Source organism: Myotis brandtii, unplaced genomic scaffold (assembly GCF_000412655.1).
Source record: "Myotis brandtii unplaced genomic scaffold, ASM41265v1 scaffold122, whole genome shotgun sequence".
Lineage (NCBI taxonomy): Eukaryota > Metazoa > Chordata > Mammalia > Chiroptera > Vespertilionidae > Myotis > Myotis brandtii.
The window spans coordinates 972,600-989,987 of NW_005354255.1; the positions used below are offsets into that span (position 1 = coordinate 972,600).

Below are 17,388 nucleotides of genomic sequence, written 5' to 3' on the forward strand. Positions count from 1 at the left end.
GGGGTCGCTGCGTGAGCCGCTCGGGATTCAGCTCCTGCCCTGGGGAGAGGGTGACCCCCGAGTCCGTCAGGGAGGGCTTCCTGGGGAAGTGGACGTCGGGCAGCGGATGGGAAGCGAGGGGTGTTTCAGGCCGGGCACGGGTGCTCGGAGGGACCGCCAGGAGCCCGGTTAGCGAGGCCGCTGACGCAAAGGTAACGGAGATGAGGCCGTGCAGGTTCCTGTCGTGGGAAAGGGCTTGGCCGTCATTCGTAGGGGAGTGCGGGCCACGGGAGGATGGTGAACAAGGGCGTGACGTGGGCTGGCTTCCTTGGCAGAACTCTCTCTGGCTTTCACGTGCAGAAGGGCCTGACCTGGGAGGAGGAGGAGGATATGCAGTTGTCCAGGCAGCAGAACTGACCGGGGAGGAGGAGGAGGAGGATATGCAGTTGTCCAGGCAGCAGATGATGGCGGCCTGCGGGAGGCACCATGAGAAAGTGGGTTGAGTTTCGTGGATTTGGGAAGTGGAGGTGGGCGTGAGAGAGCTGTTGATGGCAGGTGCAGAGCTCAGGGACTCCGAGGCCCCGGTCTCAGTGTCCGCATGGACCACAGTCCTTTCCTGCTGGCGATGGAACACCTTGCCAGGCTTGACTTGGGTTTGTTCCGGCGCAGAGGAGTCAGCACAGTGATGGGGACTGACGCCAGGACCTGGGTCCCAGAGCTGGCTCCGTCCCTAGCAGGCTGTGACACGCAGGCCATTCTCTTAACCCACTGTGACCCCAAGTTTACTCACCTGTGTCCTCAGTATTTCCATGGGGACCCCAGGTTTTCTCTCCAGACACTCATTGTCTCCCATTCCTTCAGCTCAGGAATTTTCAACCTATTTCATCTCATGACGCACATCAAGTAATTACTAAAATTCTGCGGCACAACCAGGTTCGCCCCAGTGTGGGTTGTGTGCATTGTCCTGTTGGAGTTGAGTCTTGATTGCTGTTGGTGTCACTGGAAGGGATTGACCCCCAGGCCAATCAGCTCCCAGGACCGGCTCCAACTACAGTAAAGGAGCTGCTGGCAGAAGTCAGCCTTATGGAACAGGACTTGCTTCAGTGGGGCTTTGGTGCTCACCGAGTCCACCCCTTTGGTGTGTCGTTTGTGGAGGTGGTAGGGTTGTAATCCAACATGATCGGAAGCTGTCCATCAGGTGCACTGGCTCTGGGACCTCCCAGGAAGTGCAGAGTCAGCCACCATCTGTGCCCTGCCTGGGGCCACCAGGCACGAGTTACGGAGTGATCGGCAGATGGCTGCTACTTGTGTTGGGCTTGGAGGTGCTCGGGAGAGGCCACGCTGTGAGCCAAGGCAGGCTGCTGCTAGAGCCGGGCCTGGGGCCACTTAGCAAGAGGCAGAGAGTATGCAGAGGCCAGCTGCTGCTGCTTTTAGAAATTGTAGGAAAATCCAGAACATAAGTCAGGGGAGGCCAGCTGTATGGAAAAGCCACTGGGAATGCTTGGGTGGGCCAGCAAGTTGGGTGGGGCTGGGTCTCAGCGAATCACCAGGGTGGGGCAAACAGTGCGAGCCAGGTTGATGGAGACTCAGCTATGGCTCCTGCCTGTAGACTCTGGGGAACAGTGGCCTCTGCCAGCACTTTTGTCTGGTAGAAAACCGCACCCCCAACTCTTGCCCTGATGCCAGACAATTCCGTTCCTCCCCGCATGCCCCTGGTTCCTCTCAAGCTGCTGCCCCAGTGCTGGAGCTCAGAGGGAGTGAGTCCGAGTAAGTCCAGGCATGTGCCCTTTAAGAGGAACCGCCTGGGACTCCAGCAGCCCCCGTCTCACTCAGCCACAATCCCCACTGGTTTTTACAGCCAGAATTATGGGGACTTGTTTCCTGGCTTTGGAACCCTGGGCCAGGGGATGGCGGGGAGCTGGTGTGGGGCTGGGCTATGGAGGGGGACCTCCATAGTCAAGATTTACCTCCAGATATTTCATTGTATTGTTTTATTTTTTTAAAGATTTTTTTATTGATTTTTTTTAGAGAGAGAAGAAGAGATTTCCATTCAACTAGATTTCAGGAGTTTCTGAATGATGGTTGTTCTATAGTTTAGCTGGTTTTGGGTTTTTTTTAATGTGGTGGTTGGAGGATTAGAGTACGATGTTTACCTATGCCTCCATCTTGACTGGAAATCTCCAGATTTTTTGACGTGAGCTTAATAGGTGGAACATTTAACATACTAAAGATAGATTTAGTTTTTCCTCTCTCTGTTCAGAGACCTCCAAACACTAAAGAATCCACATCCCTAGGGGCTTGCCCATTCTGTTCCCTATTCCCAGTGCCCTTCCCTGGCCCTTTATTGCTGCCAGTTTTACTCCAGTTTTCTCCTACCCATCTGTTTGACTAGATTAAACACCACCTTCTCCGTAAGCCCTCTCTTGTCACCTTGAAAAGATCAGATCTTCTGGTTCAAACTGGTGTGTGTGTGTGTGTGTGTGTGTGTGTGTGTGTGTGTTTTAAATATATTTTTATTGACGTCAGAGAGGAAGGGAGAGGGAGAGAGAATCATTGATTGGCTGCCTTCTGCACACTCCCTATGGGGGTTCGAGCCTGCAACCCAGGCATGTGCCCTGACTGGGAATCAAACTGTGACCTCCTGGTTCAAAGGTCAACCACTGAGCCAAACAGGCCAGGTTGGTTCAAACTCATTGCTCTTGCACCATCCAGCTCCAGCCCATCTCCCTGCCCTCATCCCCTCACTCTTGCCCTCGATTACTCTGCTCCAGCCATACAGGCCTCCTTGCTCTTCCTTGAACATGCCAAGTATATTGTTGCCCAGGCCTTTGCTCGTGCTGTGCCCTCTGCCTGGATCATCTTCCACCCAGATCTCCCTATAGCTCCCTCACCCACTTCTTCCAGGTACCTCCTCAGGGAGACCCTCTCTTACCTTTTGTCCCCTAATTTTACATCATTTCTTTCTGGTTCAAAGCACTATCCCATAACACAGTGTGTGTTTCCTTGTTGATGTGAGCCCCACAAAGGAAGGAACCATCAATGTTTTTGTCACTGCTATGTTCCCAGAACCTAGAACAGTGCCTGGCATACAGCAGGCACTCACTAAACGTATGTTGGACAAATGGCTGACCAGCGAGCAGTGAGCAAACCCTTTCGGATTTCCTTCCCAGGTCGGATTCAGAGGAAGACCAGTGGCAGCGGCGAGGAAGACAGAGCCGGAGCCCACAACCACCTCAGTGGCGCTCACAGGACCAGTCCTCTCCGTCTGACTCAGGCAATGAGCGGCAGTGGCAGCACCAAGGCCGCTGGGCCTGCCGCCGGAGGCCAGAGGACCCGCTCTTGCTCCTCCTCATCCAGCTCTGCATCCCCAGATCACTCCCAGAGCTCGAGGGAGGTGGCTGCGGCCCTGAGCCAGCAACAGAACTTGCAGGAGCGGCTGCGGCTACGTGAGGAGCGGAAGCAACAGGAGGAGCTGATGAAGGCCTTCGAGACGCCTGAGGAGAAGCGGGCCCGGCGCCTGGCCAAGAAGGAGGCCAAGGAGAGGAAAAAGCGGGAGAAGATGGGCTGGGGCGAGGAATACATGGGCTATACCAACACCGACAACCCCTTCGGCGACAACAACCTCCTGGGCACCTTCATATGGAACAAGGTGAGCCAGTCGTAGCCACGAAGTGCTTGCTGATTAGTTCTGTGTTTGTGCCATTCACAAATTTTTCCTGCCTTAGTGTTTTTACTTTGTATACGCTTTACAACTTCAATTTCAAGAGATGTTATTTAACACTCACAGCACACATTCCCAGACTGCATTTTGCCGTGCAGAATTTTTTTAAAATATGTTATTGATTTTTAAAAATATTTTATTGATTTTTTAAAAATTTTTTATTGATTAAGTTATTACATATGTGTCCTTATCCCCACATTACCCCCATCCTCCCCACTCATGCCCTCACCCCCCTGTTGTCTGTGTCCATTGGTTAGGCCTATATGCTGACATATAAGTCCTTTGGTTGATCTCTCTCCCTTACCCCCACCCTCCCCTACCTTCCCTCTGAGGTTTGACGGTCTGATTGAGAACACTTTAATTAAGCACCACTCAAGTTGACTCAGTCAATATAAAGTAAAATAAAGCTAAGCTACCTCTGGTGTTGTTGATCTCCTGAAGCTCTGAAAAAAATTTTTAAATTACACATAGACATAAATAACAAATTAGCTGATTCCATACATAGTTCATGGGTTGGTCAAAGTTGAGGTCAACTAAAGGCATGAATCATTATCAGAAAGTGTGGGCATGATAGAGAGTTAGAAACATCGATGAGAGAGAAACATCGATCAGCTGCCTCCTGCACACCTCCTACTGGGGATGTGCTCGCAACCAAGGTACATGCCCTTGACCAGAATCAGGACCCCTCAGTCTGCAGACTGACGCTCTTTCCACTGAGCCAAACCAGTTAGGGCCAGAATCTATTTTATATACATACATACACTGGTTTTGTCAGGTTTTACTCCGTTAACTGTCTCTTGCAGTATAACATTTCAGGCATGCTTTGACCCCCAAACCAGCCTAACCTCCATGTGACTGGAGAATAGGTTCTTAGTGTCACACACTCAGGATGGGATTCCACAGTTACACTCTGTCAGCTCAGAGCTGTCGTTTCATTCTTGAGATGAAAATTACGCACTGGTCATTTACCTGCAGCCATGGCCTTGGGCGCATAGCTAAAAACAACAGAATTTGTCTTTCACGTCTGGAGGCCAAAAGCCTGAAATCAAGGTGTCAGCAGGGCCATCCTCCCTTTGGAAGATCTGGGGAAGGATCTTTCCTGTCTCTTCCAGCTTCTGGTGGTTGCTAGGAGCAACCCATGGCTTGTGGCTCTATCACGCCAGTCTCTGCCTCTGTTGTCAGTAGCTGTCTTCCTTCTGTGTCGGTATCTTCATATGGCGTCATCCTCTCTCTGTCTCTAAATTTCCCTCTCCCTGTAAGGACACCAGACATTGGATTAGGGCCCAGTCTAATCCAGTATGACCTCGTCTTAACTAATTACATCTGCAGAGACTCTATTTCCAAATAAGGGCACATTCACAGCTTCCAGGTGTTGAGACATGAACATACAGTTCAGCCCCACACAGCACCCGTCACTGGTGGGGAGGGAGAGTGCAGGGGCCACAGTAGAGGCTGGGGCAGCTCCACTCATCGCCCACGCTCAGGCGTGGATTCTCACCAATATCTTGAACACAGAGCCCTTTTCACCTGAGCCTTTGTACTCACCATTCCTCTGCCTTAGAACACTCCCTGCCTCTTCCATGGCTGGTTCTTTCTCATTCTCCAGATCTCAACTGACATTGTCCCTCTTTGGAGAGGCCCTCCTGGTCCCCTCGGTCCCCCAGGTCCCCTTGATATTCTTTTTTTTTTTTTTTTTTTTTTTTTTTTTTTTTTTGTTTTTAGTGATTTGAGAGGGGGCGGGGGTGAGAAAAGCATCGATGATAAGAATCATTGATCAGCTGCCTTCTGCATGCCCTCCACTGGGGATCAAGCCCGCAACCTGGGCATGTGCCCTGACTGGGAATTGAACCATGACCTCTGGTTCATCGGTTCCGATGCTCAACCACTGAGTGACCCCAGCCCGGCTCCCCTGGTAGTCTATCAGGGCACTGCCTCTGCGTTTCTAGCACTTTACTAACAAACTAGTACTGTGCACCTGCCAGGTGCTGGATCCTTTGTGACCCTGGGCACATATCCACAAGCGAAGGAAACAAAAATCACTATCCCTGTGGGGCCAGCAGCCTCGAGGGGGAGACAAACTGTAATAAGTAAGTTAGCAAAGTACAAGAGGAGAGAACGAAGGCAGGCGTTGTGATGCAGCAGTGACCACATAAGCAGGCCCAGCCCTGGCCGGTTGCTCAGTAGTTAGAGCATCGACCTGCGCACCAAAGGGTCTCAGGTTCCATTCCCAGTCAAGGGCACGTACCTGGGTTGCAGGTTCAATCCCTGGCCCTGGTCAGGGTGCATGCAGGAGGCAAGTAATCAGTGTGTCTCTTTCACATCAGTGTTTCTCTCTCTCCCTCCCTGTCCCTCTCCCTCTCCCTCTCCCTCTTCCTCTCACTCCTTCCCTGCCACCCACCCTACCTTCCACTCTCTCTAAAAATCAATGGAAAGAATATCCTCGGGTGAGGATTAAAAAATAATAAATAAGCAGGCCCAGAAAGGTCTCATTGCAAAGGTGATTTCTAAATACCCAGCCTAATTTATAATGTGTAGTTCCTGCCAAACTGAGCTCCACAGGGCAAGCTCTGTCCTAGGGCCTGGCACACAGTAGGCACTCAATAAATTCGAATGAGCAAGCTTGCTGTAGTCTGGGGTGTGCACATACGTGCTCAGGCATTTCTCCAGTGAGTCTTTCTCAGCCCAGCCTGGCCTTGGGGAGTTTGCCCCAGGGGAGGGCTTTGTCACACACAGCGGGTGCAGCTAGGTTTCTGTGTGAAACATGAATCAGCAGGTCCCAAGAGACTCCCATGACCCTGCAGGAGGGCCCAGCTGTCTCCTCGGTGCCTCAGCACATTTCACTGACAGTAGAGGGGTCTTTGTAGGTTGGATTGTAATAAAATTGATTGATTTGTGGGTGGGGATGGAGGGTGTCTTCTAGTGGAAGGCAGTGAGGGGTACCCGGGGACGGGTCCTTCCTCTGAGCTTCACTCTCCTCAGCTGCAAAGCAGGTGCTGTGGTCCATTCATTTCGGTCTTTGTACATGAGTGTGCCGCAGCTTCCTCATGGGAAGTGCCAGGGAGGCCCCTCACCCAGCGGGCCTGTGCTGACCCTTGCAGGCCCTGGAGAAGAAGGGGATCAGCCACCTGGAGGAGAAAGAGCTGAAGGAGCGGAACAAGAGGATCCAGGAGGACAATCGGCTGGAGCTGCAGAAGGTGGGGAGCCTTTCCTCATAGGGGCTCCGAGCCTGGTTTGCCCTTGTTTAAGTCAAACAGAACCTGCTTGGCTTTCATGGAAAGGCTTGGCTTTAGGCACAGCTGCATCCAGGGCCCAGGCAGTGTCTCCAGCGAGCTGCTCCTCTCCACATCGTCTCTGCTGGCCTCTGGGCTTGACTCTCAGATGCTCCTCTCAGGGTGGCCTCTCCTGCCCAGGGTCTGTCGGGCTGGGGCCAGGCCTGGGGTATAGTCCCCATCCCAACCTTAGGGGATCCCATGGCCTGAGAGGGCACAGGGCAGGCCCCGCGAGACCCCCCCGCCCCCGCCATCATCCAGCTGTCCTGCCCTCATCCTCCCTGTGCATCCCCAGGTGAAGCAGCTCCGGCTGGAGCGGGAACGGGAAAAGGCCATGCGTGAGCAGGAGCTGGAGATGCTGCAGCGGGAGAAGGAGGCGGAGCACTTCAAGACGTGGGAGGAACAGGAGGACAACTTCCACCTCCAGCAGGCCAAGCTTCGCTCCAAGATTCGGGGGGCTGCCCACCACCACCCTTTGTTCACCAATACCCTCTATTGCCTCCCTTCACCCACCAGCCTGCTTCTGGACTCAAACACATGGAGCTGGTTTCTGCCCCAGGGCCTTCGCACTTGCTATTCACGCTTTCTAGAACCCGTTGTTCCACGGCTCCCCCTCACCCTTAGGGTTTTTGCCTAATGTGTTCTTGGGGTGCGCTCCCCAAGCCCCTTTCTGGCACTAGATCCAGTTTTGCATGTACACCTGTTGCTGGTGGGCTCCCCCATTGGGCTGGGTGCAGAGGAGACCCCTGAATACACCGGCTCCATGTGCGGAACTGCGCAAGCTGAGTGGGAGTGTTCTGGGCCCTGGGCCTCACTAACTGTGCTAGTCCCTTCACCTGCAGCCCACAGGCGTTTGCTCATCCGCTGTGTTTATAGAGAAGGGAGATGAAGCTCCTGGGGGTTGAGTTACCTGAGGCCACATGGGTATCTGAACCTGCGGCCCAGTGTATGTGCACCCGGAGCCCACCCTCGCACTTCTATCTGCCAGCTACACCAATCCTGGCCAAGGGCTTGGACCTTCCTGATCGTGGGGCCCCTTATGTTAGACTAGGGTCAGCCTCTGCCGTGTGTCCCCTGGGGCACAGCACTGAGGCTCTATCTTTCAGCCTGGGCAGCCCGTCCATTGAGAAGTGGTCCTCTCTGTCCCTCTGGCTCTACTCTCACCTGCTGCTCTTCAGACCCCATGTTCACGCCTATCCCTCTCTGAGCCTGTTTCTCCTCACTAATCTGCCTTACTTCTCCACCTGACGCCTCCTCTTTCAGGAAGCCTTCCCTGACCACCACCCCCTGCCGGCAAGGCTCCTACCCTAGCTCCCACACTGGTCACCCCCTTGGCAGGATAATGGGAGGGAGGTCACGTCCTGGACTCTAACACCGCCCCCTTCTCCCTGCAGCTCCAAGATTCGAATCCGGGATGGACGGGCCAAGCCCATCGACCTGCTGGCCAAGTACATCAGCGCCGAGGACGATGACCTGGCTGTGGAGATGCACGAGCCTTACACTTTCCTCAATGGCCTCACGGTGGCTGACATGGAGGACCTGCTGGAGGATATCCAGGTACCACCCGGCCCCACCACCCACACCCTGGCCTCCCCAAGACTGTGCTTTCTCCTCACCCCTGTGTGCCTTCGCCTCCAGGTGTACATGGAACTGGAGCAGGGCAAGAATGTGGACTTCTGGCGGGACATGACCATCATCACAGAGGATGAGATCTCTAAGCTCCGCAAGCTGGAGGCCTCTGGCAAGGGCCCAGGTAACCCAGGGCCAGCGCTGACCCCAAGCTGGCTGACCAGAAAGACACCAGGGTGTGCTTTGGGGGACATTTCTGCATTGGTGGGAGTTGTCATGGGGACACATCTGCATTGGTGGGGGTTGCCATTGGGGGTGGTTCCACTGGAAGCTAACCTTAGCTGTGCAGACATCAGTTTCTTTGGACTCTCCACAGCCCTCTGGAGGCCTCTGTGGGAGCCACCAGGGGGCAGCGCTGAGCAGCGGGAGCCCCAGGTCCTGGGCTAAGGGCTCTCCCGGGATGAAGTGGCAGATGAAGGGGGCTCCTTTAAATGATCCCTGGGCAGCGCAGGCTTCCCGGGGAGCAGGACTAGAAGGGTTTTTGTTTGGGTTTCAGGTTTTCTCCCAAGACTCAGTGTAAGAGCAGGACCCAGCTCTGCTTGCTGGGAACCCCATGCAACCCCAATCTGTTCAATCTGGTGTTCTTTATAGCTCAGTTTTCTTTTCATCTAATTGACTCCATGTGTACATTCAAAGGGGAAATGAACTCCCCAGACATGGTCTATTGTCCCCTGGGGGCAGAATGCCCTGGTTGAGAGCCTCTGCTCTGAAAGCTCATGACCAGCTGCAGCAGGCCCGCCCTCCAGCCCCTCCAGCCACCGGCTTCAACCGTCCAGCTTCTGTGGCCCTCACGTCCCTGTTGCCACTTCATCCTTCATCACCCACTTGGTGGCTGAGGACGTGAGCCCTCCCCTCCCCTCCCCCTGGCCTGTGTAAATGTCATTTGAAGCTCAGATGTGGCTCGGGACAATTTCCTTCCTCTTAGGAAAGGATAAATATCCTTTATTTTTGTAAATGGAGTTTTGTTTCTCACGTCCCCTTAGCAGTTACATCCTGCAGTAACTTCCGGAGAAAGGAAGAGAAACCCTTGTCAGAGCGGTGTCAGGAAACCTCCTTGGGTGGCAGTGGGACTGGGTGTAGAACTGGTTGGAAGGGTGCTGGGAGGCCCTTGGACAGAATAACAGGATCAGTGCAAACCCAAGCCAGCGAGCAGCTCAGTGACCTTGGCTGGTCAGCTCCCTCCTGGGTGCTCAGTTGTCCCTTTCGTTGCATGGGGATGATAAGACTCCTCCAGGAGGGAAGCCTGGAGAGAAAGGAGTTAGTGTCAGGCGCTGGAATAGCCCCTGCCTGTGTGGCGCTGACTCCACCCCCGCCCCCCGCCTTCCAGCTGGACCTGGGCAGTGCTCAGACACATCGAGAAGCCGATCGGGCCTCCTCCTCCTTGTTCCCGGGCCCTTTCTCTCCCACCCCAACACAGTGGCCCCTACCCTCCCCCCCCAGTCTCCCTTCATTTTCTTCAGTGAAGGAGCCCCTCTTCCTCCCTTTTTTTTTAACGACAGGGAGGCAGAGGAAGAGAGAAATAGAAACATCAATGACGAGAGAGAATAGTTGATTGGCTGCCTCCTACACAACCCCTACTGGGGATCAAGCCCACAATGCAGGCATGTGCCCTGATGGGGAATTGAACCATGATTTCCTGGTTCATAGGTTAACGCCCAACCACTGAGCCACGTCAGCCAGGTACACATCTCCCTTTTTTGTGGTTTGTGCCCTCATCTTGGTGAGGCACAACCTGCTGTAACTTCTGGAGGAAGGGAGGTGCAGTTCTTTGATGTCCTGTGTGTCAGGAAATGTTCTTTCTCCCTCCGCTGGTGGCAGCGGGGCTGGTATAGACTTCTTGAGCAGGTATTTCTTCAGAGGCTGAAGACAGACCCCGCCCCACTGGCTGAAGGGACATCCCACTGGTCTGCCCATTTCCAAAGCTCTACCAGTGGCTGTTCAGGTGGCATCCAAGCCTAAGACATGGCTTCCTTTAAACATGACTTAGAGCTCCTAGCTTCTGTGGGAACGGCACCAGCAGGGCTGTTTGTTCGGGTTGTAAGTTTTCACTGGTTGCTCCATCTATTTGAGTGAGCGCAGAACTTGGCTCTGCTTGGCCTGGGAAGGGGGTTGTTGCCAAATTTGGTTTTGGACCTATGTTATTTCTGGGCCTGCCGTAGACCAAGGGCAGGCTATCGGCCCGTAGGTTGACCATTGAGGCCAGCGCTGCTAAGGGTGACACAGGTACACAATGAAATGAAGGGGCTGAATCTTTAGGTGCTGATTCCGGGGTCCAAGGTTGGTTGGCTACAGGGACTTGGGTCTCTCTCAACCTTATCAGATCAACTGTGACCATGTGTCCACGACAGTGCTTCTTAAATTCTGCTTTCACACAGGGAGCATGAGCTTGTCACCCAGTTCCTTATTCACAGCAATGGGAAGCCCAGGGAGGTCCCTGCCCTCAGGAAGTCACATACTGGGTGTGCAGGCCAAGGGAGCAATCTGGTAGAAGGTACATTCTTGCTGAGTGCTGAGGATGGGTGTTACTGATGGAAAGTACCCCATGTGCAAAGGCCCTGGGGCAGGGGCAGGCCTTGGCATCTTTGTAAACAACAAGGAGCCTGGTGTGCCAAAGCACGTAGGCTCAGGCAGTATCTGGCCCTGTCCTCCGCCCTTCAGTCTAGGGAAGGGACATGTCCTTGGGCCTGCAGCCCATGGTAGATACTGGAACAGATTTCCCTGCAGGACAGAGGGGCCTGTTTGTCTCGGGGCAGCGCCTGAGAAACGAGCAGCAGTTTTTCCTGCTGTGGTGGAGTGTCCTCTGTGCCAGGCACAGCACAGTGCTCACATGCATGGTCTCACCAGGCTTCATAGAAGGGAAAACAGAGGCCCAGGGAGGGTGAGCCACTTGCCTAAGATCACACAGCTGGGACTGGCATAGCATAATCTGAATTCCAAACAGCTACCAGGCAAACACTCTTGGCTCTTCTATGTGGTTTTGGGAAGGGAGTGGTGGGCAGGGTTGGTAGACTGGGTACCTGGGTCCAAGCCTGGTGTTGAGTGGCCCCTGCCTCACCGTAGGCGAGCGACGAGAGGGCGTTAACACCTCGGTCAGCTCAGATGTGCAGTTGGTCTTCAAAGGGAAGACGTACAGCCAGCTGCAGGTCATCTTCCAGGGTATTGAGGGCAAGATCCGGGCCGGGGGCCCCAACCTGGACATGGGATACTGGGAGAGCCTCCTGCAACAGCTACGTGCCCACATGGCACGTGCCAGGTGAGTGGGCAACAGGCCTCAGCCAGGCACTGTACTGGGTGGGTCTTGTCCCTCTTGGGATCTCGCCTGGGGGACAGGAGTCCCCTTCATCAGGCCTGCTGGGTAATCTTGGGGGCCATAGATCAGGGCCCTGGCCACCGGCCCCCGCTGTGCTCAGGAAGAGCTACTCGTTCCCCCACCTGGAGTCAAGGGCCCTGGGAGTCGGGCAGGGCCTCCCACAGTGGCCTTCCTTACAGCCTTTCCCAAGAACCTGGTCTTGGTTTCACTTAGGGTTAACAGGCATCGCAAGAAGCCCCCAGGCTGCCTGTCCCCCCCTTCTGCTGGCCCCACACACCCTGTGTACAAATTCTCAGCGTGCTTGGCACTGCTGTGTAAACACAGCGCCTGCCTGCCACTGACTGTGTACTCGCCTCTAAATTTATCTTCTCTGCCTGCTCCGCCTCTTCCCTGCCCAGCCTTGTGTTATGTGAATACCCTGCTATAGGGGCTGCCCCCCCCGCCCCCCTCCCCCCCCGGGCATGGGGTAGTTCTCCAGGGTTCCTGACCTCAAGTCCCATTTTTATGGCCAAAGCCTTGACCCTGGAATGGCCATGCTGGGCTGGAGCCCCAGCTTGTGTGTACCCACTTACTGCCCTCTCAACCTCTTGTGTCCTAGCAGCCAAAGGAGGGTCATGAGAAAGCCTGAGGGAGGCTGGGGTCCCCTCCCCCACCCAGTGAGGGTGACCCCCTGGCCGGTGTTTCAGGCTTCGCGAGCGGCACCAGGATGTGCTTCGGCAGAAGCTCTACAAGCTGAAACAGGAGCAGGGCGTGGAGAGCGAGCCGCTATTCCCCATCCTCAAGCAGGAGCCCCCGTCTCCTGGCCACAGGTAGGCCCAGCCCGGAAGTTCCCCTTCCTCGCCTGGGGCCCAGGATGAACCCCACACACACTTCTGGGGGGGTCAGGGCAGCCACCCGCCCAGCCCAGCCCAGCCCTGCCTTCTTTCCTTGAAGCCTGGAGCCTGAGGACCAGGCCCTGACCCCCCCAGGGCCCTCCTTGGAGGGTGGCCCCGTGGAGCCTGAGGCAGAGGAGGCCACACCGGCAGAGGGTGAAGCAGAGGGGGAGGCCGTGCTCATGGAGGAGGACCTGATCCAGCAGAGCCTGGACGACTATGACGCCGGCAAGTACAGCCCCCGGCTGCTCACGGCCCATGAACTGCCACTGGACGCCCACGTGCTGGAGCCCGACGAGGACCTGCAGCGCTTGCAGCTGTCGCGGCAGCAGCTCCAGGTCACAGGTACTCACCAAACGAGGCAGCTGGGTGTGTGCTGTAGGGCTGCTGGGCCCGGGGCCAACCAGAGGACTTGACGGTGATCTTGTTTCTGTCCCCCTCCCTCCCTGTCTGTGAGCATCCATCCATTGGTCTACTCACTCACTCATTCATTTGGGCTTGGTGACTGGCTGGCCCCAAGGATAGAGGGATGGTGGTTTTTGTGGGGGTAGGGGTCGGGGGTTGTTTTGGTTTTTTGTTGTTGGTCTTCCCCTGAGGATATTTTTTCCATTTTTTTTTTTTTTTTCTAAAGAGAGTAAAAGGGAGGGCGAGGGGAGAAATAGAGAGAAACGTTGTGAGAGACAACATCTATTGGTTGCCTCCCACACGCTCCCTGCCCAGAGTTGGGGATTGATTGAACCTACAACCGAAAAGGTATGTGCTCTTGCCTGGAAATTGCACCCACAACCCCTCAGTGCGCAGGCTGATGCTCTAACCACTGAGCACAACAGGCCAGGGCAGTGGTTGGTTTTACATCCTGTGCCCAGCCCTGCTGTGAGCTCCTTATGCTACTCACTGAGGGGGCCCCTCGCCCCCTGAGCTCCTGTTGTCCTGGGTACAGAAGGGGAACAGCCTCAGGAAGGCCCTGCCCGGGGTCCCCTGGCCGGTCTCTAACCGCAGGTGCTCCGGCCACTCGGCGGGATGCACATGCTCGGTGCCCACACTGGGAGGACAGTGAGCATAGAGGGCGGAGGATGGGGGACTGGGCAGGCAGGGCAATGGGGAGCCAGGGCCTGCCACTCCCTGTGCCTGACCCTGAGCCTCAGTCCTTCTGTGAGAGGCCTAGTAGGGCGGGGAGGCTCAGGCTGCCCTCTCACCACCTGGGGGGGCCGGAAACGAGCTCAGTGGTGCCTTCCTCCTCCCACAGGCGATGCAAGTGAGAGTGCGGAGGACATCTTCTTCCGGCGGACCAAAGAGGGTATGGGCCAGGACGAAGCACAGTTCAGCGTGGAGATGCCCCTGACGGGCAAAGCCTACCTGTGGGCTGACAAGTACCGGCCTCGCAAGCCACGCTTCTTCAACCGTGTGCACACGGGCTTCGAGTGGAACAAGTACAACCAGACACATTACGACTTTGACAACCCACCACCCAAGATCGTGCAGGGCTACAAGTTCAACATCTTCTACCCCGACCTCATCGACAAGCGCTCCACCCCCCAGTACTTCCTGGAGGCCTGCCCCGACAACAAGGACTTCGCCACCCTGCGCTTCCACGCCGGGCCGCCCTACGAGGACATCGCCTTCAAGATCGTCAACCGCGAATGGGAATACTCACATCGCCATGGCTTTCGCTGCCAGTTCGCGAATGGCATCTTCCAGCTCTGGTTCCACTTCAAGCGCTACCGTTACCGGCGGTGATGGCCCCTGCCTTTCCCCCGACCACCTGACAGGAGTGTTAGGCTGGCAGCCTTCCCTGGCTGGTTCACGGCCCACCTCCAGCTGGGCCTTCCCCTCGCAGCCTCACTTTCCCTGTGTGAACAGCAAGTCACCGTGGAACTGCCTCAGAGGCTTGAGGGGAGGACGGGATGGCTGGCCCAGGATTCTGACATGCAGGAGGGGCTGCTGGGGGGACTCTTTGAGCCCAGGGAACCCAGCAAGTGTCAACCAACCTCCCTGTCCACATGGGCAGAGTGAAGCCCAAGTCCCATCTTAGACAAGCCCTGCAGTGCAGGCCTTGGCGGTGGGGAGGGCGGCGGGGAGGACAGCATGGGGCCCAGACATGGGGTACCGAGCTTTTGAGGAAATCCAAGTTCAGAGTGTTGATGGGCCCTTGGACATAGCCGGCTGTTGCAGGGCCCACACTCCTGGCCCTTTCCCAGCGGCCTCCCTCAGTGCCCACACCAGTGGGACCCGGACCCTTGTGGTGCATGTTCCAAAAGAGACCATTTGAGGGACATGCCACCCACCTCACCCCGGTGCTGGCTGAGGGTCAGTCTCTCCCCAAGTGGGCATGAAGGACACATCCACCATCAGATCTAGGAGCCAGGGGCCACTGAGAAGTCCTTCCACAGCCACTGAGCACCCAGGAGGCAGCCTCCATGGTACAGCTGCGATGCCTGATCTGGCCTGGGTGTTCCCCTCACCTCAGAACAGCTGTGTTCTTCGAGGCCACCTCCCAGCCACCACAGAGCTGCCCTCCGTGTTCCTGTGTTTCAGACAAAGACAGTCACTCACCCATAGTCAGACTCTCAACGGTACAGCGGGCCAACCACCCCAGAAACATTGCTGTTAGCGCTCTGTTATGAAGACATTTCCAGCCTAAAGGGGAAGAACCGGCACCAAACCCTGAAGTGCCACCTCCCGGCTCCTCAGGCAGCCCCGCTAGTACCCCATTTCATCTGGAAATATTGAGGTTGTTTATCTAAAAAGACTTTTTTTTAGGTGGGGAGGGGAAATCTTGTTTATTTTCATTTATTTGGTCTACTCAGTACATTTTTAAAAAATAAATGCTCTATTTTAGAATACTTGTCGATTTTCAGAAATGCTGGAAAGATAGTTCTACACCCACATCCAACTGTCCCCATTGTTAACATCTGTAACCACGGTACATTTGTCACAGAGACATGAAACCCAACCAAGAAGACCTTTTAAAAACAACCACACCTAAAAATAGTTCCTTAGGAAGCTTCTTGTAGTCGGTTTCCTCCATCCGTGCCTTCGGCCCTTCAGCCTCTCCTCCCGTTAGAAGGTTGTCATCGGACTTGACCGTGGATGCTGGGAGGTGAGTAGTTGCTCACCTAAGCCAGGGGGTGACTTGGGGAAATGCATCCTGTTAAGTGGCACCCTCCACACTGCAGACCCTGGCCCGCCCACCCAACCTGGTCCAGGATGGAGAAGGGCCATGTGGCAGCATAAGGACCATTTCTGTCCCTTCAGAATCACCAGTTGATTGACAGAGCTACCTTAGGATCCCTGGCAGCCACTGCCGAGTGGCCCATGGCCTGCTCACCTGTCACTGAGTGCAGGCAGACCCTGGAGGCACTTTGGTCAGGATATGGTAAGGCCCACTCTGCTCTCAGCATGGGCTGTGTGCCTCTGCTGCAGCCCAGCCCTGACCTCACACCAGCTCTGTACAACGGCACTTATGTCCATTTGGCAGAACAGCCTCGTGGAGGCCCACATTTGCAACCCTAGAAAGTGGCAGTCAGGGTTCAAACCTGGATTTCTCTCATTTGGAGAACCCCACCTCCCTGGCCACCACCCATGCCCCAGCCTCCGTTTCTCCACCTGCCCCCAGAGGAGTCCTCCCAACCCCAGTGTCCCAATTCCTCTTCCTCACGTCACGCCTGTGATCAGACAGTGTCCCCCCTAAGGGGGAAGGTGGCATCTGCCCGACTTGCTCGGTGTGTTTAGCCCGGAGCCCCTAGTCCGGAGGGAGGAGAGGCTCAGACTAGCAGCCCAAGGAGCCCGGCTGGGGCCGGGGGAAGGCACCGGGTCTGAGGGACCTCAGGAGGGACACAAGGCTTCCTGGAGGGACCGCTGGGCAGAGGAGAGTTGAGCCTGCCTTGCAGGGGGGAAGGCTGCAGGTCCCCCGCAGGGCAGGGCTGAATGCACGCCCAGGAGCTGGACTGCCCAGGGCACTGGGGAACCACACAGGTGAGGGAGCTGAGCAGGGACCCGAGCTGGATATCAAGGGGACCCCTCGGGCAGGCTGGAGGTACCACACCCATCCAGCTGCCCCATCACCCCACCCTGGCCCAAGGACCACCAGTGTTTCTTAAGCTAACCCCAACCACCACTCCAGTTTCTTCCTGCCTTCAGCTGTCCAAATCTAAGAATAGATGCTCCCTGCCTGGCCCCCACCGGAAACCACAGCCACGGGGGGCACATCCTAAGCCTAGCCTCTGCTCCCAACATTTGCTCCCACCCTACCCCGGCCATCTCAGTGTCTCCCAGGCCTCCCGTGTGCCATTGAGCTAGGAGGGGGTAAATAGACCTGAAGATCTCCCGCCACCAGCCCAGGAGGTGGAGGAAGACCAGAGCTCACATTCAAATCCCACCTACCTGTGCCCTTGGCCATGTCATTTCCTCCCTCTGGCCTCAGTTTCCCCATTTATAAAATGAGCGTCTTCACCTCCTGCATTGCAGTGAGATCCAGACCAGACTAAATTCCCAGTCAAGCGTGCATCTCTGACCCCTGCCCTGGCCCTTTCCCAGAAGCAGCCTTATCCTTCTTATCTCCAGGCACAGGAAGTGGGAATAAAACAGTCTCCCTCCACCTCACACCCT

At 55.6% G+C, this 17,388-nt stretch overlaps 1 protein-coding gene across 1 annotated transcript; it reads left to right on the forward strand.

The window, feature by feature from the left end:
* Positions 1 to 853: 853 nt before the first annotated feature.
* CACTIN (cactin, spliceosome C complex subunit) lies at positions 854 to 15,670 on the forward strand. Its single transcript, XM_005858851.2, is given in 11 exon segments — positions 854 to 882; positions 3,150 to 3,300; positions 3,302 to 3,628; positions 6,799 to 6,894; positions 7,265 to 7,417; positions 8,371 to 8,526; positions 8,608 to 8,722; positions 11,659 to 11,851; positions 12,595 to 12,717; positions 12,842 to 13,125; positions 14,027 to 15,670. Coding segments are annotated over 11 exon segments (2,103 nt in total). The 5' UTR covers positions 854 to 868; the 3' UTR covers positions 14,518 to 15,670.
* The last annotated feature ends 1,718 nt before the right edge of the window (positions 15,671 to 17,388 follow it).